This window comes from Drosophila obscura, unplaced genomic scaffold, assembly GCF_018151105.1.
Source record: "Drosophila obscura isolate BZ-5 IFL unplaced genomic scaffold, ASM1815110v1 contig_186, whole genome shotgun sequence".
NCBI lineage: Eukaryota > Metazoa > Arthropoda > Insecta > Diptera > Drosophilidae > Drosophila > Drosophila obscura.
This window is the reverse complement of record NW_024542774.1, coordinates 7,520,576-7,545,936: the sequence shown is the minus strand read 5'-3', so window position 1 is coordinate 7,545,936 and position 25,361 is coordinate 7,520,576. Positions and strand designations below refer to the sequence as shown.

Genomic DNA, 25,361 nt, shown 5'->3' with positions numbered 1-25,361 from the left:
TATCTAATTGTCTGAAAATTCTCGATAAGATTATCTAACACTAACGGACGCATCAATGTTAATTTGTCAACGCAATCAATGATAACAAGCCTCGACTGATGAGGATGACTCGCTCTCTCATTTTATCTATCTGTTGTATATATCTCGTATTGTATCTATGTAGGTATGTATATTTTCTGAGAGCTGTGATCAGCTACCTTCGCATGGAATCGAATTTGGAATATCTTCACCTGGAGAAAGTAGCTGATTTCATAATGCATTTACCCTCTATCTGTAAATCCCCAAGGATACATTTCAGCCCAACATACTTGTTTCCATCAAACCAGATTTGATCTCAATCATCATACCCCGAACATACATACATATGTACAGCATATACCTGTTTGCCTGCATTCCATAGATAAACACGGTCCGTTGTGGGGACTCTGTTTGGTTTTAGTATTTAGTAAGATTTTTATTTACTTTCGGGTATTACGAGTATGCACATTTGTGTGTGAGTGTGTGGTATGCCCAAATCCGATTGTTTGAATTATTTGTGTTTATTTTGTCGGTTTGGCTTGGCTCAATAAATTACAGATTACATTCGAGAGTGTCCTTTAGGCATGCTACATGACACATACATACATATATGCTTAAGTAAATGTATATAGCGCAGCATATACATATGTACATACATACATACTTAGTTAGTGACTGACTGACTGCTCAGAGTATTCAGTGAGAGGGGGGGTAGTGGGCATTCTGTAGATGTAAAAATAGTTTTGCTTTGGTTCTAGATATAGTTCTTCGAGAGTTTTTCATTTGGAAGTTTTTCGTCTACTCTCTAAAATATCAAATGGTGGCTATCGTATCTTATTTTGTTGTTGTTGGATAATTTCACATCGATATTTCGTATATATAATGCATTTAGATATCTTTTTGTTTGTTTTTGTTTTTTTTTTTTTTGTACTAATTTAATATGCAATAAAAATACATATATGTATGAGACTTTGGTTTAAAAAATGTCCTTGAAAATCATCAGAAGTGCGCATATAAATATGCTATGTAAAAATTTTGGCTATAAATAAAACTGAATGCAGTTATGTAAGTTGTACCAATATGCACTCATAATATGTATACATATGCACATACATATATTTATGTAGATCGATAATTAAAATTACGAGAAGTTTTCCTTTTTTTTTTTTCTATTCAAGTTGAGTAATTCTCATTATTTGAACAGACTTGGAAATGTTGTTTCATTTTCATTTTTAATATGTCATAAAATTCATTAAATTAAATCAGACACACATCATATGTATACATCTAAATTGTACATCGATTATGTGTATGTTAGTTATGTTTATATATTAAATATATTTGTTAAAAATACGAGCAAATTTCATCTTCACATTCGGAGTACGATAAATTCTGGTTTTAACTTTAAGCAGTACTCATTCTGTGGATAAATCATAGTCTCCCTCAGTGGCGGGGATCGAGTACGAGTACAGTATGTATGTAATTTTGATCATTTTGGTTCACTTACTTAGCTTACATTTTGATTTCAAATTTGGGAGAGTTAAAGAAAACGTTTAAATGCTTCAAGTTCGGAGTTATACAATTATACAATTTATATCTTTATGTTTGTATTTATCGAAATGTATTGTGTGTGTGTGTGTGATTCAAAATACTTTTAAGCTCCAACCAACGTGAATTATCGTGTACAATAATTCTGTTAATTTTTTTTACTTTCCATTCTGTTGGATTTTTTTGTTGCCAAAATTTATTGTGCCCTACGCTTGTTAGCTTGGCTACAAATTCTCCCTTAGTTGGCAAACATTTTTCATCTCTTACACGGTTTGCGTTAAATAATTTGTCTATAAATAGTTGTAGCCTCTTGTGGCCAGAATTCTGCTATGAGAGAAAGATACGGAGCTAGCTACGAGAGGCACAAAAGCTTAGCTCAGCTGTCGCTAGTCATGGAAATACATATATGTACGAGTACCTTAATGATAGCGATACTACAATATGGGGAGGGGGCGGGGGGGTGGAGTGTATGTCACATACGAGTACTATGTATGTCAGATGCTTAAAGTAGATTGTCTTTAATCCATAGTTAGCAGCTAGTTTCACGTTTAGTTGGTACTAACTAAACTTGAAAACAATCTCCAACGGGGTGGAGTCCTAACGTAGTCGTCCTCCGTTGTTTGGGGTGGGGAGGGGGGGGAATTAAGAGTTTTACAGTAGTACAGATTTACAGTTCTATAGTTTTACAGTTTTTTTTTTATAGTTTTACAGTTTTATAGTATTACAGTTTTAAGTATCTTCTAAGCTTAACTTATTGCTATGCAATTTGTTAATTATGGTACATTGAGACTCTATGCCAGCTGTATATATAGGCGCGCTATATATACCTTAATAATGTTTTCTTTTTTTTTGTTTTGTTTGTTCTTTGTTAAATCAAATTTAAATTTAATTGAATTTACACGCACATTTATATATATTTTAATGGAATTTCAAAAATTACACTTTCTATGATATTTCTCTGCTTAAACATTGAATACATTGATTAACCGAATTGGAAATTGCTGTGTTGCTTGCTTTGTTTTTTCTTTAAATATTTTCTCTAATGTAATTTATCCTTCTTTTGTTTTTTTCTGTTTTTGTTTTTTTGTTGGCGAACCCAGTTAAACGCGACTTCGATTTGATCGTAATGCTGGGGCAAACACAACAATCGAATGACGTTTGAACCTGACCCAAGCTCCAAACTTCAAGCTCCAATCTGCTAGTTTCTCTGATCTTTCATTCATATGTATGTATGCATATGATTTCCAATTGTATTTATATATTAAGAATCGATTAATTTGCTACAAAACACTCAGATGTTTGCCTAAAACAACACTTAGATGTTTGCTTCGAAAAAAATGAACTTTCAATTGGAATATCTGGAATATTTAAACATTTAAAGCTTCGAAAAGTGGTTTGAAAATGGGAACAGAATCGATAGATCGGATCATTACAATGCTACACAGAAAGTGAAATGGGGGAGAGGCGGGTACATTCGCTATGGCTATGGTTTATATTGCTTTCGTTTGGCTTCCAGATGAGGGAGGCTTGAGATGTTGAACAGTATTCGATTATTGCACAACTGAAGGTCTGTCAGACAGTTGAAACTTAACAATTGATTAAATATACATACATATAAATAACAGAATAACAAAAAGAAATGGAAAACTTAACAAAGGATAATCGCTCTCTATGAACTCGTATAAATGATGTACATATAAATATAACAAAGTGTCTTTTTGCATTTGCCAATGCTGTTAATATCGAATATCAAAAAGAGATTTAAGGGCGGCACAACGCGCAGATCGGGGATTTGGGATTATTACTGATCAGATCAGAGTTATTTATGGGAGAATTACGTATTCGGGATTCACGTAGGAGAAGCCAACAAATTCCGACTGATCCAGATTCATCATGAATACCTTATCCGTGGGCGTCAAGTCTGTTTTCTCTGATGTGAACTGCTTGTCAAAGTTGGACACATCCTTGCGGTGTTTCTATAGGAGGGGGAGGAGTAGTAAATGGTATGTTCAGGCAGGATCACATCAGTGAAGTGTATTCCATCTACTCACAATCTTTGGCTTAAACGGTGGCTGCACCTCACGGTTCTCAATCTTCTCCCAATCGATGCGCCGGAAAAAGGCATGCAGACGGACATCTTCCTCGCCAGTGGGACCACAGCCCAAGCGTTTGTTCGGTAGTTTGGTAAGAAACTAATGCAACAAGAGACATTCATCTGTACCATTCTAATCCGTATTCAATCTCCATATATATATATGTACTTACACCCTTGCAGGCCTCTTTTGCCTCCTTGCTGAGACTCTTCGGATAGGACACATTGTGATCGGTGATGGCCGCAAAGAGCTCCTCTTCATCCTCGCCATCGAAGGGCGGCTGACCCACCAGCATCTCGTAGAGCAGCACTCCATAGGCCCACCAGTCCACAGATTTGCCATACGGCTGATACAGGATTATCTGCAAAGCAAATATACCACAAATTAAATTTCATCCACAATTCTATCTTCCACTGTGAGACGCACCTCGGGTGCTATGTAGTCCGGGGTACCGCAAAAAGTCTTAGTCGTCTTTTCGGCCATAATGTTCTCCTTGCACATTCCAAAGTCGGCAATCTTCACATGTCCATCCGCATCGAGTAGGACATTGTCCAGTTTCAGATCGCGATACAGGATGCCCTTGGTGTGAAGGAAAAAAAGTCCAGCGGCTATTTCCGCTGCATAGAATCTGCAAATAGAAAAGACAGCACATCAGATAAATCATGCAAAAATATGGGGTAAGATTTATCATCGTACACTGCGACTGGCTCCTTGAATTTGCCAAATTGTTGGATCTGGAACATTAGATCGCCGCCATTCACATACTCCATGACAAAGAACAGACGGTCCTGCAGAGGAGTAAATAATAACCATTGCATCGCTGTTGTTTGTGTGCTGAGAGGATACACTCACCAGTGTCTGAAAGCAGGAATGCAATTGGACCAGAAAGGGTGGCTTCTCACCCAGGGCCAGGACGCGCTTCTCGATCATGGTGCACTCGACATCGTCGTCTTGTATGATCACATCCTTCTTGAGTATCTTGATGGCATACAGCTCCTCGCTGCCCTTGCGCTCAGCCAGCAGAACCTACGGTAGAATGATCTTCGATGAGGAGATCTGCATCGGACTTGGCCACTGACCACTGACCTTGCCAAAGGATCCTTTGCCCAGAACCTTGATGAAGTTAAAGTCCGTGGCACGGATCATGTCCTTCTTGGAAATGGACGAATGCGTGTTCGTATCGCTGCGCATCACCAGGGGCTTCTTCTGCGATGGCTTCTGCTTGAGCTTGAGCAGATCCTGCTCGTCATCGGCACAGGGCACATTGTAGTACTCGCCCTCGTCCTGGGTGAGCAGCTTGAACCATCCGTTGGTGGGGTTCTTGATGATCTCCGAGATGCCAAAGGACAGGGCGCCCATAAAGTCATTCCGCGAGGTGCGATCCCAGTCCCATACCTCGATGAGGATGCGTCGATCCTTGTCCTCGGGCTTCAGGTCACTGCGAAAGCGATGAAGATTTTTCATTATGATGAATGGATCCGACATGGATATACCCACTAAGTGATGGTCTCGTTCCAGACGGGATTCAGGCAAGCCTTGATGGTGCGTGTCTTCTTCTTGTTCTGATCCTTGTCGTCCGGTATGAGCTTGACCTTGACATAGGGGTCGCTGAGTCCGTTGGGATCCATGGGTATGAGATTCCGGCCCTCTATGACTGCAGTCAGTGTGCAACAAAATGGGGATTAGACAGTGAATAAATCAGTCTCGCAATCACTCGAGTGGTGGGCTCTCAATAAATGTATACAACTACAGAAACTATATGAAATATTCTCTCGAGTCTCAGAACAGAGCCATCACAGTCCCGCAGGTTGTAGGTAAAGGCCCGTGGGGAGCGTCCTTTGTTCTGCAGCTGCATTCCGTTTTGGTATTCATTATGTGGCATTTGTGCCTGTTGCGAAGGAGCAACGTGGCAGCAGGAATACAAAGAATTTCCTTAAGCGCACACAATGAATTAATGCAAATCGCAAGCAATTTGCCGAGCGAGGGTAGAGCCTGCCCAGAACCTGCTGGGGCACAAGGAGACAGGCCCCCGAAGGCCGCATAACCAGCAAACTTTCGTCTCGGCAGCTTCCGCCGCACAACTCAAAAGAAGATACAAACGATTCAAAGACGAAAAGACTCGAGAAGATGTAACATTTTAAGCGCGTGGCTTGGAAAACTTTGCGGCTTCTTGGGCGTACTTTCTTTAGGTCCCCTCCACCCATGCTTTCTTTATACATATATTCTGTAAACTTTTCGCCCACTCCCCCCAGGGCAGACTGTTTGGGAAAAAGAATCAAACTGGGAATAGCCAGAAAAGGGAAAAACTTTGACTACAACGCCATAATTGGTTACAATGCTTAAGCGGCTTAAATTTGTATTTTACCAGCAGCGTGGCTGTGGCTGTGGCTGCAACTGCGACTTACAGTCTGTAGTCTGTGGTCGGTGGCAGGGTCTATGTGGCACTTGGCACTTACTCTGGACAGTGAGGAGGTTCTCCTTGACATTGATCACGAGATTAATGCGTCCCCGTCGCTCCGTGTGATCGCATCCGCAGAGGCTTGGCACGTTCTCCTTGCAGCGTGCATGCACGTTCATGTCACATGCTAAAGGGATTGTGGAATATTTCAAGTTAGAGGCGATAGTATAGGATGGAGTTTAAGGCCAGGAAGGAAGGAAAGGCTGATGAATAGTTCGGGTTGGATAGCCACCGTAGTCGGGGGGAAAAGTGAAAGATGTGGTAGACACACACACACACACACGCACACAGATGTGCACTCAAGGGGAGTACTTACCTCGCTATCGCTGGATATTCATTTTTACCTTGATGTTATCCAACCGATTAAGGGGAATCCAATCAGAATGTACAACATATAAAGCATACCCCACCCTACAGCCCCTTTGCTGCTGGCGTTTCGTTTTGTTGCCAGCGGAAATTGACAAACTGTTGCATAGTTTCGAAGCTGCCACTGGCACTGGGACTGCCATGGCGACTGGTTTTGACAGCAGCACTCGGACTCGTACTCGTACACTCGTGGGAGCGTTCAATTGGAAATTATTTGCGAAAATCGAATTGTAATTCATTTTCCACGGAGCACAGTTTTTTTTTTTCAATTAAAGCACTTTGGCCATCATTCGCATTCGGATTCGGATTCGCATTCGCCGTTCCCATCATCATCATCAGCATCTGCGGGCATCATCGTGCATCATCCTGTTTGTGTTGATTGCTTCAGTTCCTTTCACATATCCGTGTCCCATCTCTGTTCTTTCCTTGGCTGCTGCTCTCCCCTCTCCCCTCTCCCTCTCTCTCTCTGTTTCCGTTCATTACATTCCGCTTTGGTCATGTGTAAAATTACTTTCAGTTCTGCCCAGCCTGGGTCTTAGTGTCATTCAAGCGCACGCGGCGTATACGTAATGTTCAGCCTCCTTCCATCGCTGCGCATACATAATATTTAAGTTTCGCTTGCAGTGCAAACGGGCACAAAAACAGACTCCTGTTCCACAGAATGTACAAAAATATGGGAGTATTCACACACACACACACACACACACAAACAACGGTGATAAAGGGTTTTTTCCCATTGGCGTAGCAACGAAAACAAACACAGATACTCGGTATGCCTCACTGACTGTGTTTTTTCGGCTTGAATGTGTGTGGGTGTTGTGTGTATTATGCTTCATAATGTGGCTGTGCCAGTATTTCTGCATCTGAATAAATATGTTTTGTTTTTATTTTTCCCTCACTCGTTTGCGTGCTTTTGATATCTTTTATTTTTTTTTTACATATCAACAGACATTTCCCACATTTTGTTTATAGCTGCTGCATGGAAAGTTTTTCCTTTGATTTGGTTTTCAGTTACCCCAAACAGAGGAATGGAACTTTACGGTATAAGCTTTGGCAATCCATTCGTATGGAGGATCATATTTATTACAATACTTCAAACGCCTCCTCCGTCAACGCCCCTGGGCAGACCAGTAATATTAATCGCCAGCTGGTTATAGTAGAAAAGCTCATCTGGTATTCCATGCGCTACATTATCAGAAGTTCTTTTAAAAACGCAGCATTTCTCGCGCTCCTCACAGTTCGGATTGGCCACGACGAGGGTGCAGGGAGCATTTCGTTGCAGGCAAACTCCCTGTGGCCCACAGTCTGCAAAATGTATCGAAAAATCAAACTATTGAATGCCACGAGGCGGATGCATGCTAACAGCTGTGCAATCCCTGACAGTAGCCAAGCAGCGGCAGGAGAAAGGCGGCAAGTAGCCAGTTCTTCACGTAGGTGCTGGTGTTGGCCATCATCAGCGTTCACTCTGATGGCTCTCGTTAAATTGGCATTTCCAAGGCACTGTCTATCTGTACATATATGGCTGTGCAGCATACCAAATGGTTTCGTTTCGCTTGATTTTTATTTAGAGTATCGAGAATGGAAATTGAATGCTTGGCATAGCATAGCTAATACGCGATTGAGTGCTGGGTTTTCTCCACATAAGTTTTTCTCATAAGTTAGGGTGACCCAACTGGAATTTCCTCGGAATTAAAACTCGAACGTTACACAGCCTACAAACCATTTTAAATTGCAATTATTTAATGGTTTGTGTGTGGATATTTAACAATTTGTAGATCGCTGTCTCTCATGCATATTCAAATATGTCTTTTCCAGGTCGAAAATAACTTCGCAGTACAATATCCTTTGGGGCATTTAGAATGGAGTCTGTCCCACAGCATTTTTCACTATAATAGCACGCACTGGACTCAAGCACTGTGAGGCATCTAGATAGTTTCTCGACGCAAATTCCACCACCGCCACATCCTTAAAGATTGATGCGTTTACGGGTGAACATTATGACATATATGTATGTATATCAAGTGAATTTTAAGCGGTATACTAACTGGTAACAGAGCCATGGATCATCGGTAGGAGAGCAACAAGTACACAGAACAGACGTGCATCCATTGTGGTATATTAATGTAAGTGAAACAATTGGCTATTCAGCAGAAGTTTTATAACGATACGGATATATACTCGTATTTGGAACCAAATAATTCGATTTGTGTGATTTTTAATCTGAATATTCTAAATAGGAACATTGGACGATGACGAATGGGGGGAACAGTTGGACGAATTCTAAAAGTAATCGAATGGAGAGCTTGATATGTGTCGAAAGCTCTTCTAGGCGTGATTATCCTTACCGTTATTCTTCAGGTACGATAGGCCAAACACAATCATAAAACGCTATTGAGCGTGCATAATACAAATAAAAAAATACAAGCACAAATGATTATCTCCCTCTCGTACACATTTGCATTCGGTCGAGTTGAGTTCTCGGTCTTTGGGGCAACGTTGCGTAATTATTTGTGTGCGCAAAAGGATACCCCTCCCCACCCATATTTGGTAAATGGCTTGGAAAATTCTCTGATAAGCAGCGGAAAGCCAATCCATAAACGTATGGGCAAACACATTCAGGCACGTATGCGGGGCGGTATGGCACAATTAAAGTTCGCAAATATTTATGCAGTGGTTGACAGACTCGCAATTTGTGGCATGCACGTGCAAATTGAGTCCCACAAACAAAGGCAACGTGAAAATAACATGAAAATTAACAAGTTTTTAAGAGTGCAAACAGAAAAAGAAAACACAAATGCAGCCACTGGGCAGGCATAGACGCAGCATGAGCATGTCAACAGTTGCAGTGACAACAAGAACAGCAACAACAACAGGAACTCGCTCAAGTGTGCAACATTCATAAAGATACGCCCCCCACTCCGGCACACACACAGAGCCACACACAGACACACACAGGAGGGAGGGCAAGTGCACACTTGAGCGGGAACAAAGCGCCGCTAATTGTAAATTGCAACATTCTAATATTCTAAAAACTCTGCGACAAGCGACCGCATCAAAAATGCAAATGCAAATGAGAAACAAAAGCCTGTGCCGCGCCGCAAACCAAAAAGGGAAAAGTTTCATTTCGGTGTCCGAAATTGTTGATACCCTTGCAGGTGACTTATTCTTGATGGAAATTTTCAAACTGAGCGACTTTCAGTTTACAGAAACAGACAGACATTGTTGATATATGTAGAATATATATATATAAATATAATATATATGCACCTCTGCAAGTGTATACAAAGAGATTGAAAGACACACTAACAAAAGACAGATACAGATACAGAGACAGAGACAGCGAGTTTGTGCGTGCAATTGAGAGGATAGTATAGGGGATGGGTAGTATACGCCGTTCTCTATCTCCGTTCGACATTACCTCGACACTTGAGACCCTTGTGCGTGATGCCGTGCAGCAGAGAGCCGCAATGATCGCAGAACATCGGCGACAGAAAGGTGACATTCTGCCATTTGTGGGGCATTTGGTGTGCCTAGTGGTGGCATCGAGGATTTGGAGCGTTGGGAGCGGAACCACAGGTGGAACAAGTTGTAGAAGAAGAATAATGAAAGAGAAAACTAATGGAACATTAACGCTGGGCTCGCAGAAAAGTAAGCCTGTCTGTGTGATTATACATACTAAATGTGTGCTTGTGTGTGGTCAAAGGATGAATAACGATAATTGAGAATAATTGAGGTGCAATTGCATAACAAAATACGAGCACAAGCCAAAATGAGACAAAAAGGACACACTGAGAGAGAATGAGCAAAACAGAAATCTAAAGTGAGTAACAGTCGTTGTTTCGATTCTTTTTGGTTTTGGTTTTTCCTTATTCTGTTTTGTTGTTGTATGAATCGTTTAGCGTTTTGTCGCATGCAATGCTTGTAAGTTCTCTTTAGCAGCCTCTTCAGCAGTGGCTCTCTTCAGCAGGCGCTCTTCAGCAGTGGTTCTCTTCAGCAGGCACTCTTCAGCAGGTGTTCTTGTAGCAACGCACAGAGAAGATCGCTCGCTCTCTTTCCGGCACCTACACCCTACATAAGTATGTGTTATGCTCCTTCAGGCAGCCATCTAGTGAGAGGTTCTTTCACTTCCGCTCCAATTCAACAGCAACAACTAACCAACTAACTAACTAACTCTTATTAAATCCACTTTCGCCTTTCGACAAGAACATCATCCGGCAAATGCAAAGTGCAAAAAGTTTTCCGCTGCTTCTGGTTCTGGTTCGGGTTCGGGTTCTGCTGCGGCTAATGAAATAATCGCCACGCTAATTGAGTTGCAAGTTGAACGTCACATGTCGCAGTAGGTGGAATTAGATGAGCGCTGGGTACACGCTGGGGTGTGCTATGCTAATGCGGTTCCTGGGTGCTGCAGGGGGACGAGAAGTGGGAGGGACCTAGTGCAGAGTGCCTAGGTCCTTGCTGGGAGGATAACACAAATATCCTTTTAAGGCTGCCGATGCCCTGTCAAAAGACAATTGCTGCCTAATCCACCAGCTTCCCGGCCCCAGCTCCCCCCGCACACTCACTCACACACACACACGCGTGACATTGACGGGCAACTTTTAGACGCTCCCTTTTTATGTGTGCGGGTGGCAGCACACACTCTTTCTCACAGACAAAAACACACACACACACGTACAGACACAGTTGAGTCTTTAGTTTGTGGGTGGTCGAGGATTGGTGGCCTGGTAAGCAAGGACATTTGATAGCATTATGCGCATGCATGAGCATCCACTGAGTAGTTCCCTCTCCTTCCCCTTTCGTTCCCCCAGCCTTTTTCGGAAGGCAATTTGTTGTTTGTCTCTCGCTGGCTGGCTGCTGCCAAGGTTCAACAGCTGCTCAGCCATTAATATCCCTTTTCCACCAAAAGACAAACAGAGGGGGCCGCCAAGCCACGCTACGGCACGCCTCCCTCTCCTACACCCTCATACCACAAGGCTGTCGCCTGGGTGACCTTGCCTGGCCTGGTTGTGGCAGCAAAAGTGTTGCCTACTTTGATGGGGCAGCATGGGTGCTACACACCATACTGGGTGCCTGAGCAACGGGGGTGGTACACATATGTACGAGTATGTCGGTAGCCCTGCAGGTCCCTGGTTGCAATGATTTTCCATGAATCCCAAACAGAAGGTCAGCTCGTGACCTTGCCTAGCCACAGGTGTTGTCTGACATTCGATGGAGTCCTCTCCAATTGGGTTTATTTCTCTGGTCGTGCAACTCTCATTCCACCAAAGCCGTGACATTGCTTATCATTGCGTCACATTCAACACCTCCCCCTTCTCTTGCCTCTTTTCCAATAAATCTTTCGCCCTACCCCCACACACACACGCACACAAACACGCGTACAACCATTTGGCTGACACGCCCACATTGGACGCCTCCTCATTTGCCACGTGCCGTATTTGGAAAAAAATTGTTGCAGCAAGAATTTATCACCGAATTTTTGTCTTCTTTCTGCTGTCGTCTAACAAATTTGGTTCCTCGTTCCTCCCCAGGACATAGCTGCACCCCTCGCCACTTCTTATAGCACCGCCTACCCCCTCCACCAAGGCCATCTGGTAGCTGGATGGCAGCTTCAGCTTCCATCGACTCCATTGAAAGTAATTTTTGATATATAAAACGCTACCAAATACGACGTCGACCCGTAGTCGTATAATATAACTGCCAGCATATTAACAACCGATGCCCCAGATAACGAATGCGAGAGGGGAGGGGATCGGTGGCAGACATTGGCAAATATAAATTGCCATGTCATTTATACCGACAACGCAGATAAGAGCCGTTTGTGGCTTAGATGGCGCGAGAGGAGTCATGAAATTTGTCCGGGAGTGAGGGGCAGCGATTGTGGTCTCCGGGGGAATCGTATCGAATCGGATCAGATGGAATCTGTGCGCCACACCATCTGGCATCATTTGGCGAGTGGCAGACAAACTCATTTGCTTTTCAATTTCCGCTTGAGCACAAATTGGATGCACAGTGTATTTACCCTCACTCGGGAAAAGGCCATCAAGTGGATAGAATTTTCATTTTCATTTGATTTTGTAATCGAGAAGAAGGGCAGTGCATTTCGGGATGGGGAGAGGGGTGGCAACAGGTGTGAAGCTGAGCTCTAGCCAGAAATTGATTTGTCTGTCTGTCTGCCCCACCAAAAGACGCCTCTGTTGTTGCCAGTTTGTGTCAATGCGTCAAAGAGAATTTGATCCGATTTTGGGCAACAAGGAAACAAATAAAGTGCCAAAAAGATGTCACACAATCGCACACACACACACACACACACAATAACGTCAAAGGCCACATTAAAGCACATTGGAGCCAGATTGTATTACACAGGCAGACAGACTGTGGCACAGAGGGAAAGCCACTCGAGCGTGTGTGCAATTGATAAGCACTAGATTTGTCAAGTTTTGAGTGGGCTGGGAAGGGGCTGTTGCCATGAGATATGCTCACAGTTTCTGGCACAGATGGTCCATAGCCACTCCAATTGGAGGGAAATACTGTCTTTTTTGCGATGCTTATCGTTGCCTCCGTTACGACGGGTGCTGGGTATTTAAGTACGAATTGGTTTCCCACTGAAGCATGTCGCGCAAAAAGGAAAAGTAGTTACAGTTCCATTTCGCCATCGGGGCTACCAGGTTACCAGGCTACCAGGGGAATCACATCACAGCCAGCGACACGTGCGAGAGAAAGGCTTTTGTGGTAGCATGTCCTAAGGCAGCACTAAAAGAAAGTTTTTATCCGCAGTAGTTATCCATTTCTTTTTTTCTGGCCCCAAAAATACATTAAAATCATATTTATATCCGGGGCAAAGCGCACAAAAACATTTCCGAACAAATGATAAGCATTGTTCGGGCGGGAGCCGGAGCCCCGCTGGATGCCGCTGCCCCCACTTTTTGGATGCCCCTACGGGTAGCATGTGCATAATTATGCAAATGAATTGGATACCAGCGGGACAGGCCAGAGGGCAGGGGCAGAGCAGGCGTGGCTCATGCTACACGTGCCACAACAGAAGCCAGGGAAAACTTTCAGTCCTGTTTCGGTTGGAAGCAAACAAAAGGTGAACCTCAGGGATAAGGATTGTGATAGGGGAGAGTGGGGAGTGGAGCAGAGGAGTACGAAAGAGTACATACATACAAATATATGTATGTATGTGTGTGTATATGAAGGTAAAAACAATTTAAATAATTAACTTTTTAGGCCTCCCCAGAAAAGTTGCTCCTTGTAGTTGGCTTTGGTGGTAACTGTTGACCAGGTCAAATTGCGTTTAAAATTTAATTTTATACTCAAACACACACAGACATCCATAGGATCCCCCAGTGGGGTGGGTGGTAGTATCATCATTATTTACACTGTCAAACAGGGTTTTATGGAAAAGGATTAAAAGAACAGCGACAGAGGGAATCGAAAGAGCAGCAGCATAAATAGAGAGTGGAGAGTACTCAAAGGGGTAGAAGAGAGAATTGGGGGAAAGATAGATGGCAGACGGAAGCTTATAGAGGGGATGGAGGGAGACTAGATAGTTTTGGGGATTTTTTTGTTGGGGGTTTCGGAGGTTACCTGAGCATTTGAGACCCTGGTGGTAGATGCCGTACAACAGCGAACCACAATGGTCACAGAACGTGGGTCCTGCATATGTGAATGGTTCGAAATTGTGTTGAGTTTTTGGTGAGTCCTTTTTTTTTTGGTTTGTTGTTGTGATATTTGCAACAATTTAAATTTCAATTATGACGATTTTCGATTATTGATTTCGTTTGTCGTTGGGGTTTTTGGGTGCGTGTTTTGTCGTGACAGCGTGAATTGGACAGCAAATTGAGGTTTTGGTTTGTTTTGTTTTGTTTTTTTGTTTTTTTTTTGTTTTTTTGTTTGTTTGAGTGGTAGATGCGCACATGGAAAAGAATACAAAGTACAAATTTGGTTTATGGTAAATCAAACAGAGCACAATGACAAACAAATGATAAGTTCAACGTAATGCTAGTGTTATTTTTTATTTATTTTATACTTAATTCGAAGCACCCGGCATTGCCAGGTGCCAGTTTCTTAAACAGCGAGAGCATTACCACGTGCGAGTTTTTCAATCAGACAGAGCGTTTACAGATCATACGATGAGAATTGCAGAGCCTACATATATCTACCAGAACCAAGGGCAACATCTTTAAAAACAGTTTTCAGAATGGAACCATCTTGAGGCGGCCGTATGTTGGGGGCTAAAAAAAACCAACAAGTATCCAACGAGGCTTCTCCCATTCCCATCAATCCTACTCATCTCTCTCTGTCATATTTTGTTGCCCCACATACATCCCGACCCACATTTATTCTCGGACAAGCCTAAGCAGAGATATGACCGCATTAGAGAGGGAGAGAGAGCTGCATGAATATATAAAAACTGCGGCATGCGGAGCATCCCCAACTGTCATTTTCCACAACCCAACGACAAAAGGAGGAAACGGAGGACGAGCACACAATCAGACGGAGGAGGAGGAGCATTCGCATTTGCAGCCAGAGAGTCTGTGCTCAGGTTCCAAAGCAAAGTTGACAGGCCGTCGGGCAGGCGGATGGACATGATGGGTTGGGACAACAGACAGACAGACACCCAGGCATCCAGGCACATTCGGGACAGGACAGTGCTGAGCATAACCGAAAATCCAAATGACAGTTTAATTTGACAGAGCATCCCACACAAAGGCGAGCACACCGGAAACGGGATGGCAGAGCGGCGAAAGTAGCGCCAAAAATGTATGCAATGTAAATGTGCTATCCTTTGGCTCCTTTGGAACTGGCTCGCACATGGAAATGCAACGCACACAGACAGACAGCCAGTGCATAAGGCTGCGGCTAAAAGCTTGCTTATTAAATAATAATATTAATATATTCCATACATATATTACTTACATATACATATGTACATACATATGTATCTAGGAAATGCCCATATGTATTTATATATATTTTATGTATGCATGTCAATCTATGTATTATATATATGGATGGATTGTGAATGGTTGATTGTGGCACACACACTTACCGAATCGATGCCCTTATCCTTGCCGGGGCATACGAAGGTGACATATTCATGGCATCGCTTGTGCACCACGTAGGAGCAAACTGCAGTCAGGCAGAAGAGGATGAAGAGTTAGTTGTCACTTGGGAGATTGGTGTTGGTGTGGAGGGCGATCCTTACCTTGGCACTGAAATCCTTGCTTCCCGAATCCCCTGCAAAAAAAAACACCACAAACACACACAGAAGGGAAGAAAAAGAGAATTGTTAATTTGCATTCATGTCTGACCATATGTCTCAATTAGCATCAATATTTAAATTGCAATTAATCAATACTATAGTACATGTAATTGCGGCTGGCAATGCATTGAAAATTAATCAATATTGTTCGTGTGGGCTGGAACAGGGCGGAGGAAAACAACTTTTGGGATAAGCTCAATCATGATCTATGAAGCTGACTCGCTAAAAGTCAGCTAACACGCTCTCTCGTTGCAAAAGAGACGAGTGGCAGGCAACAATTTGATATTCACACGCTATGCATCGCAGAAAATGAGCGATAGATTACAGTTATCGTTCCCCGTTTGTGTGACACGTGATTTATGACGGAACGGTGCATAAACTGAATTTACGTGACAAAAAATTACAGGAGTACTATAACATTTTCTTTATCACATAACTTGAAGCTCTTTGGGTTCTCAATGGGTCCCACTAATGGGTAATGGCCAAAACCTGCCCGAAACGGTTATGAGTCCCGGGGCTTACGTGACCTGCCCGCAGGCGAAAGGCTTTCCACGCTCTCACTCTCTATGCGGGGGTCTGCCGCAAACCGTAAATGACTTGACCACAAAACCCGGCCAACACTGCTCCTTGTCCCGCCAGCTGGCTGCCTGTCCCACTCACAACTCATATTCGCTGCAATTGGGACAAGGCAAATTATTACCATGCACAGTACGCTCGTACGAGAGGGACTTACATACTGATTTATACGATTAGTATATAAGTATTTTATGTAGGTGGTCGGTCAAACTTTGGGGCATTTCAAATTTGTTCGCTTAACTTTTAACTGCGGCTGCAATTGACAAAGTTTACAACTTTTTATGGCGGCATGGCGGGGGAGGATATACTTTCGGTCACTGCGTTGAGAGCCGGGGAAAAGTGGATCCGATTACGTCGAAACCAATTCGACAATCGCCCCACAAATTGACTGACTTTTCATTGCCACAGAAACGAGTACAAAACTGTCCCATGGTTTATTTTCCCATTTTTTTTTTTTTTCACATTTGCTTTAGTTATTCCCGCATTTTCCATTTAGTTCTGTTTTTCTTTGTCTGCTGCTGGCTTTTCGCTGTTTTCGCTCTATTTTCTCACTGCCTTTGTGTCGTTTTTTTTTTGCCTCTGTTTGTGAATCAAATGAAGTGGAAAAGCAATTTTCCCGCGCCCGCAGTTATGCTATGAATCTTTTTATATCCCCAAACATGAAATCATTTTTTGTGTACTGCAGCCCTATTCCCCCATCTGTTTTTTTATGCATTTTTCATGTATTTTAATTAAGCGAATATTTCCCCACAGAATGCGGGAAAAACCTCGATTCACGGTTCAGGGGAAAAATACGTGAAAGGGATGCGAATGTTTGGAATTCAAGTTAATTAAATAAAATACAAATTTAAAAACATCCTGAAAATGCATTGAATTGGATTTCCACTGAAATGTATATCTATCGCTCCCTCTCTCCTGCAAATAGATTTAATTAGGGAACCAACGAAGTGCAACAAATATCAGATTGAACGAGCGTAAAAGCTGAACGTTGATGTGCCATTAAAGATAATTTCGCATGGCAAAATCCGTGAATTTGCAAAGCATTGCAGTTCAAGTTGAGTAATATTTACCTCTATCACAAAGCAAGATTTCATTACGAATCCAACGGAGTGCAACATACGTATTATTGAATGAGTGGAGAAATGCAATAATTTCCACACGGAAGCGTATTCTAGGAAGCCTTAGATCTGATCTTAATAGAGTGCCCCCCTTATTTCTGTATCTTGTTGTACAAAGTTTTCAGAGTTCCATGTGGGCTAAAGTTTTCCGTTTCTTGGAACTCAACCCATGCCAATAGTTTGGCCAAAACTCAGCGCAAGACAATTTAATTCAATGCATTTATTTGAAAATACTCCAATACCTTATCATATTTTTCATGTTTGTCATAGTTATGCCGCTTCAGCATTTTTTGTTGGTGGTTTTGTGCTATAATGCAAATGACGTGCCATAAACATGGAAAATGTTGCACCTGCTGCCCCGCTAACGAAGGCGGTTGCCCCTGTGGTCTTTACCTTCTCCTCCTCCATCTCCTTCCCTACGCCCCACACACATTACGTGCCTGCAACGCCTTTTTGCAATGCGTTTTCGTACGTTAAGTGTATGTAGTTCTGTGTGTCTGTGCCCCCAAAGTCCCCACACTATTAATTAAATGTCGGCAAAGTGGAGCTGAAAACGGTAACAAAAACCGAAGTTAATTAGCTGCAACCCAAAAAAGGCGAATACAGCGAGGGCGTGGCAGGGGCAAAGTGTGGCAAGGCGAAGCTTGTTGCCATGTTTCTGCTGCTGCTGCTGCTGTTGCTGTTGATGATATTGCTGTCAAAGCGCGTTAATTACGTGTAATAATGAAGCACTGGCAGTGGCTGTGGTACTGTTTGCCTATCCGCCACTTTACTTGCCTTCCCCCTGCACACATCTCCACCACAGCCCCCTGGTCAGGCTTCTTTTGGTTTCGTGTTTTTTTTATTTTCAATTTCTGCCTTTGGCGCCCCACGATATTTTCACCGTTGAAAGGCATAGATCGATTCTGGCTGCTGTTTGGCGCATTTTAAGCAGCAATTAATATAATTATTACCGTCATGTTGTGGCAGCATCAGAAGAAGAGACTCGCAGATGTTTCCCGTTGCGCCATTAGTCAATGAAAGTCATGCCATTCATTAGTTAGGCGGGGACTTTAAATTGTCAACGCAGCTCTCAGGCGTTAAGACACTCTCTCTGCTCTTCTGGAGGTCAGAGAGCGTGTGGCAGAGAGTTTTAGCTTATTAAATATGAATTAATATCATTGAAATTGCTCGTCAAAGTGTGCCCTTTGAGGGAGGGGCGCACTTCTGACAATGAATATTAAGTGTGGAATTAATTAGTCTGTGGGATGTGAGGTGTACGTTTCGTTTAATATATTCGACTTTTATGGGAGGCTCAAACTGAACTGAGGGCTTAGAAAATTGAAGCTCTTTAAGCTGCTCAAAATTGCAACAAGAATTTGCAATGAAGTTTTCTCTCAGTGGGGAAAGTAAGGAAACTTCAAGCGAATACTGTGAATGATTCAAATGCAGTTCCAGTGGACCATGACCATGATATTCTAGCAGTACTCAATATATACTGAATATATACATATATGCGCAGATAATATTCCAAAATATACCTACATCCAGGCATATCCCGATTGATAACCGCTGTAAAATTTCAGAAATTCAGTTCAAAATTCGACTATTTCGAAAGACTATTCAGAAGGAGTGGGTGGTGATGTGGACTCGAATGGGAACTTAATGCGCATGAAATTGATTTATAATCCCCTCAAAAGAAAGCTCTGGCACCAGGAAGTTACTGCCAGGACTACCAAAAAGTAAACAGGCCACCGGAATCACGACCCTGACCATGACCCCGACCCAGACGTCTTTCCTCATATAATTTCAACATCCATTTTTTGTTTGTTTCGTGGTGTTTTCCCCTTCGTTGTTTCGTTTTGTTAGAGGGGAGGGCCAACAATGGATTAAGACAGATTTCCCAGGGTTTTGCCTAAATTAAACATGGCACAGGTTGACTTTTCGCCCTCCCCTCCCCTCGCCCACGCTTACCTTCCAAGTTTTCATCAGCGGAAAAGGTAGGAAACAAACAACGTAAGTATCCCATTGAAATGCCATGACTTGAATTTTAGTATATGTTTTTATTTCCCTCTCTTTTGGCGTTTGCTTTCTCCATTTCCACTTCTCCTACCTACCCACTTATTCTTCTTCTGCCACTTCTTCGTGGTTTTGCTTTGTTCGGTTTGCCCTGTCAATAGAATTTTATCGATTCCCTGCTTGCGTTTGTCTGCTGTTATGCCAAAGCTTATCTGCAATGCACGTGTAGACCCACAAGTGCCCGCCATTGATGTGGGTTTGGGGATGGGCATGAGCATGAGCATGGGCATGGAAGAATGATTGTCTGGACAGAGGGGACACTCAAATATGTACATATGTGTCTCCGGGTGGATAGATCCTCCTTCACTTACCAGATAAAGTCCTTGCAGTGCGAGCAGAAGGTGGGCTGCTTGAAGAACCTCGCGATGAAGCAATGATCCTTCACATTGAAGACATTCTTCTTCTTCAGGGCTCCCTTGCGCAGGCGCGATTTCATTTTATTCTCGCCCATGGCCTCGCCCTCCGCTCCGGACCCCGCCTGCTGTGATGGATCGCCACCATTGTTGTCGCCGTGCTCGGACATTGTAGAATTCTCGTCTTATATCTTCTTTGATTTGTGATTTCCTCTGCTGTTTGAATGATGTTACGCTTACTAATTGGTAAATCTCTTTAATTTGTTCACTTTTTGTTGCATTTGGTTGTTGTTAATCTCCTTTTTATTTGTTTACGGCTTTGCTTTTGTATTGTTTATTGATTTTTATTAGGCCTCAAACGGCATCTGACCATCGTAACAAAAACCATAATATAAAAACAAATAAAATCAAACTGGATTTATGAAATACTTTTAAAACTTGACTTAGTCTTCATTGACATTGCGTATACCAACTCAAAATTAGCATAATTTTGCATTCGTCAGGTATTCAGCTTATGTATATTGGAGTTCGTTCGTATTCGTTCACTCACTCACAGTTCTTTTGCACACGCGTTTCGCCTCGATTCAAATTGATTTTTCTCCTAACAAGCGCAACAATTAAATGAAAAGTTGTGAAAATGTCACGGCGACTGACGGACAAACAAGCTCATAATTAGCATTCATTTTAATTGTACAAAAGAAAAGGTATTTCTACGACATGCCAGTGGTGGTAGGGGCAAAGCACTCCACAGCAAAAAAAAAAAATAAATAAATAAATAACCAAAACTTTTGCATTTCTGTGAATTGCTTGAGTTGCTTGTTAAATCAGAAAGAGAAAGGGAGATGAGAGAGTGAGAGAGGGAGAGGGAGAGACGGACGCTCGTGCAAATAAAAAACGAAATTTTATTTAAGAATTATTTTGTTTTTGTGCAATTTTTTGCTATTCCAATGTTTGTGCCTTGCCAACAGACACGTTCTTGCTGGTCAGTATTCTCTCAGTGTCACCTGGCTGCGACCTGGCTGATACCCTGTAACGGGTCTACGGCAAGCAACCTCATGAGAATGAGGTTATGAATTATGAATTGAATTATGCTAAACAAAGCCTAAGCATTCCATCTACTCTCATATGCAACTAAGCAACTCCTTGCTACCCTGTAGAGGTGTACAACATGCACGGATTTTGCATTGATTGGAGGCGCTTAGGCAACACACATACACACGTGGGCCTCATGCCCAACACAAGCACACAACCACAAACGGAAACTCTTAACTGTAACTGTAACTGTAACTGTTACTGTTACTGAGTGATTGTGCGCGACAAGCAACAGTTATTCCCGGACCCTCAAACACTTGTCTTCATTTCTCTCCTTTGAGAGTTTAATTCGCTCAATTGGTTTTATAGTTCTGTTCGCGAACATTTCAACAGAATTATCTATGATTTTTGGCTGATTTTTTTGGCTTGGCACTCTTCACACTTCGTGATATTATTATGTTCCCAGAACTGATTAAGCTTTGTTTACTATTTGCTTCGATAGAGAGAGAGAGTCCACTCTCACTTTCCCATTAGTGTAACGGGAACTAGACGACACCGTTGGAGTCACACACACACATGCACACGGACTCCGCTTGAATGTTGGACGGGGCACAACTGCCTCTGCGGGCGTACCGTTACGTTGTGAGCGGCGCGTGAAAATGTTCTCGCACGAGCAGAAATCCGATTCGCATGGACTGTGGTGAGTTCTGGGGCTTTCTTAGCTTTCCCCTCCACAGGTTACACAAGATGTCTTCTCGCACGCACTCCCCTCGCACATACACATACACACTCGTTGCTGGGGCTCTCCTCCTGCCCAGCTGCTGCGCTCCTCCTGCTCCTGTGGCTGCTTTGTTGCTGTTGTTCTCTCGCTTCGCCTCTCAGCTTGAGTTCTTCCGCGTTACACGAACTGTAGCTATTCGACACGTGCGCTTCGCTCGGGTTACAGACACGTTCTGACATGTCGTGGCTGACGGGACGCGAACCGTAGCGAGCTTTCGAGCGCTCTGTTAACAGTTAACAGTGGGCTTACAGTGGCTGCCGCTCACTCACTCATTTGCATGGACGGCGGTGGGTTTGGGCTTGGGGGCCAATTAACATAAGCATAACATAAGTAATCGCGACGCAGCGCAGCACGAACGTCAGACTTTGGCTTCGATGACGCTTGTGGCCGATCGTTTTTGGCCGCTAATTGATTCGAATGAACGAAACTTGTTAAATGGCTAAGGGGCAGCCGGTTTTGGGCTTGTACGAGCATATACCCCCCTCAATTTTGGATTCAATGGAAAGTCAAACAAGCAGGGGCGGTTGGGGCGACAAGTCGGTAGCCTACCGCAGAAGTAATCGGAGAATTGAGAAAAGATGAGAACAGCTTCACACGGGGGAGAGGGTTGATCCGGTCACAACCGCTAGGCAACCTTCGCCTCCACACGTTCGTCCACCTGCTGCAAGCCCCCCACACACACATACAAACAAGCAAACACACACACACACAGCCATTAGAGCAACGGTGCCACATCTGATAGCCAAGTGTCACGTTTCGCGGTAGGAGCCGCAGCCGCAGCGCCAACGATGTCGACCGGCTAATGCAATGATTATTTATCTGCTAGATACACGGACAGACCATAAACTACTGCAACAACATGTTCGAGTTCTGTTTGGGTTTTTGGTCAGCTGGTCATCGAAGCACCAAATATTTGTGCAAAAACAGATAAATACCAATGCCACACATACCCGAAAGGCAAATAAAATGTTTCGGTAAATTCCTATTTCCAATTCCTCAAAAAGCCATTTGCCGGTCGACATGTAAATGGGGCGGGTGTGTTGAAATCCAATAGAATTTTTGTTGCAAGCCCCTGAACACTTTCTGTATGTATGTAAATACTGATAGGGCCGATAAGATTTTGGCCAGTACTTACTGTACGTAAAAATTCAGTGTTTTGGCAGATAATAATTTATGAATAATCTGTTTTAGATATCGCCCGAACAGAACCATAAATTTCAATGAGCGAACGGGCGGGCAAGCGAGGCAATTACAGCCCATTGAAATGTTTACTCTGATGAAAATTATATTGAATACCCTGCTAATAAGAACAGAGAAGCGGGTATATAAGGTCTATGGCGAGCTTTTATAGTATGAGCTCTGACTGCAGTGTACAGGGTATAATAAGTTTTAATTCGCTCAGCTTCTTGGCTCGTAACTTGTCTCGACACTTTGGAATGAAAAATGAATGTACTTCGAGCTGAAAATATACATATATTTTAATTTTGCTGCCCTCTAAGCACAAAGTGCAGGGGCCTATTGGCCTACATATTGAGCATTCAGTGTGTTCTAGATAATACGCTTATTGAACACTTCCCCTGACTACTGGGTATCCCTCTCGTCGTGGTCTATCATTTGTTGGCTCTTTAATTTATAACGACACTTTGCTAATTCATTTAGAGCTTTCCAGGGCACGCGGCATTCAAACTATGAGTTCTCTACACTAGAAAAACACTCCACCATTCTATGATTGGATGCTGCGCTGGATGCTGCCGGAGCATTTCACCAAATTTGCAGAATCATCGTTAAATCGAATCCGAAATGGAATGATCATTTCCAATCTGAATTTCGTACTTTCTCTTGGACACCCGCAGGTCACAATACGAGATGCGCTGCCTCTGTGGTCTTTATGCCTCTGCTTCAGACTTGAGATGTGCCTCTGGCGCTGCTTCTCACTTTGATCTGCATACCTCTGATACCATTGATCTACGGCAATGCCCCAGTCTCTGCCTTCTGATCTGCCTCTGTTTTTGGCCTCTCATATTGTTTTTATTGTTGCTTTGCCTTACTTTGCGTTCCCTTTGTGGAACGGAGAGAGATTTGTGGCAGCTCTAGTTTGTAAAAACTAATTTATGAGCATTTTTCAGAGGCACAACAACAACGAAAGCAAATTTCAATTAAAATCGTGGGCGACGGGTCAAAGGGCGTGTCATTCACGCATAATTGACACAAATTGGAGCAATGCAATAACAAAACATTTCTGAAGCACACTCAATGCCTTGCCCTCTCTTCTCTGCACTCTGTTTGAGTTTTATGCTATTGTTATAAATTATTGAATCAACATTTTAATTTATGCCAATTAATTTTAGTTTATTTATTTAAGAAACAATTCTTCACTTTTCGAAGCCTGATAATTTAGTTTAAAAAAAACTGTGATTTTTACACTTTTAGTTCTTTATTTTTATGTACCGGTAACAAAAATTAAAAGTTAGAGGAAGAGAATGGAAGAGATCGACACGCAAAGCGTTCCAATTATTTAATGGGATTCTTCATTCCAGACACAAATCTTCCAGCTGTTGAAGGCATCCCAACCATTTGGCACACAGAGCAAAACAAAAAAAAAAACAGCTACAAATCATGTACAGGTTTGGGTGGGAAATAAAAGCAATATATACGTATATACCATATGTACATACATATGTATGCAATTGATTTTGATTGAATTGATAATATCCACTGAACATCTTTCGAAAGATTTTTTGATATATTTCCCACTCGTAAAATTCTCATATTTTACAATACATACATATGTACGAGAATGTGCTTACATATGTATATATGTATGTATGTTTTATTTTTACATAATTTAATCATCATAGCACTGCACTTAGGGCTTCGAAACGAACTTTTAAGACTCGAATTTCGTTCAGTGCATTCGAGCGTTTACTTTCTGCTTTTGATTTTTCCTTTGATTTTGTTTTCTCTTCTTTTTGGAAACGACGCATAATCGAAACAGGAACCGATGCGAACCGATCGCCATTTACCGGCTGGCGTTATTGAAAAACACTTTCTGCGACGCTCCGCTACGCCACACGACGCGTTGCGTTCCGTTTCGCCCTGCTCTTGACAGTGGCACACGTACCATACAATACAAGTACGTACTGCTCCCGCCGCTCGTATCGTTCAGATACAATTTACTCGTGTGGTGTGTCTGTCTGGCCCCACAAAACGATCGCAGGTCGCTGGCGCTGTCTCTGGCGCTGTCTCTGCCGCTGCTTGTTTTGGCTTTCATGCAATCTGCCAGCAGTGGCAATGCGTCGCGTCGCAGTGGTTTTGAGGCAGCACCGGTTCTGCGGTCAATCTGCCGGCATGCGGCCCACTGTGCAGCCGGCAGAGATCGATTAAGCAGATGCTGCCATTGCTTGTGCAGTGCGGGGAAGGGTGAGACGATCGGTGTGCGAGATCATTTTGGGTCATTTTAGCCTTTAGCGAAAGCCCTTGGTAAGGGCATACACACTTCTGCGTTGTCTTCTATGACGGACTCTCCCGTTTTGGCGCTGCCTTCGCAAGCATTTTTATTGCATTTTCTTATTGCATGCAGTTCGGGCTATTTCTGTCCCGCTCCATCTACAGTGGCGTCGCGATCTTGTCCCGTTACATAAATCAGCGACAAAGCTAATTTTACTGTGATCTCTCTCTCTCTCTCTCTCAGTCTC

The 25,361-nt window shown here is 42.9% G+C and overlaps 2 protein-coding genes across 6 annotated transcripts; both read right to left on the bottom strand.

Moving 5' to 3' along the window:
* Positions 1–426: 426 nt before the first annotated feature.
* LOC111076688 (protein kinase C, brain isozyme) lies at positions 427–21,533 on the bottom strand. 5 transcript variants are annotated; one of them, XM_041592853.1, is made up of 15 exons: positions 21,373–21,533; positions 19,812–20,218; positions 18,967–18,993; positions 15,692–15,723; positions 15,536–15,615; positions 9,902–10,013; positions 6,116–6,244; positions 5,157–5,313; positions 4,746–5,097; positions 4,512–4,685; positions 4,356–4,447; positions 4,086–4,287; positions 3,832–4,020; positions 3,618–3,758; positions 427–3,542 (listed from the first exon to the last, which is right to left on the bottom strand). In XM_041592853.1, exons 2-15 carry the CDS (start codon positions 20,021–20,023, stop codon positions 3,390–3,392), a joined length of 2,052 nt encoding a protein of 683 aa, XP_041448787.1. In that variant the 5' UTR covers positions 20,024–20,218; positions 21,373–21,533; the 3' UTR covers positions 427–3,389. The 5 variants fall into 5 exon arrangements, with proteins under 5 accessions (XP_041448787.1, XP_022226267.2, XP_022226269.2 ...); XM_041592852.1 differs by lacking the exon at positions 9,902–10,013 and adding an exon at positions 14,071–14,185 and having other exon boundaries at positions 428–3,542; positions 21,373–21,532; XM_022370575.2 differs by lacking the exon at positions 18,967–18,993.
* Positions 7,528–7,977, bottom strand: LOC121404115. The gene is made up of 2 exons (XM_041592854.1): positions 7,847–7,977; positions 7,528–7,788 (listed from the first exon to the last, which is right to left on the bottom strand). Exons 1-2 carry the CDS (start codon positions 7,935–7,937, stop codon positions 7,577–7,579), a joined length of 303 nt encoding a protein of 100 aa, XP_041448788.1. The 5' UTR covers positions 7,938–7,977; the 3' UTR covers positions 7,528–7,576.
* Positions 21,534–25,361: the final 3,828 nt, after the last annotated feature.

Coding starts and splice junctions, on each gene's coding strand:
- LOC121404115 (XM_041592854.1), bottom strand. CDS start 7,937: ATGATGGCCAACACCAGCACCTACGTGAAGAACTGGCTACTTGCCGCC. Junction 7,789..7,846: donor CTGTCAGGGATTGCACAGCT/GTTAGCATGCAT, acceptor TACATTTTGCAG/ACTGTGGGCCACAGGGAGTT.
- LOC111076688 (XM_041592852.1), bottom strand. CDS start 20,023: ATGTCCGAGCACGGCGACAACAATGGTGGCGATCCATCACAGCAGGCG. Junction 4,448..4,511: donor ATTCCTGCTTTCAGACACTG/GTGAGTGTATCC, acceptor ACTCCTCTGCAG/GACCGTCTGTTCTTTGTCAT. Junction 3,543..3,617: donor CACCGTTTAAGCCAAAGATT/GTGAGTAGATGG, acceptor CCCCTCCTATAG/AAACACCGCAAGGATGTGTC.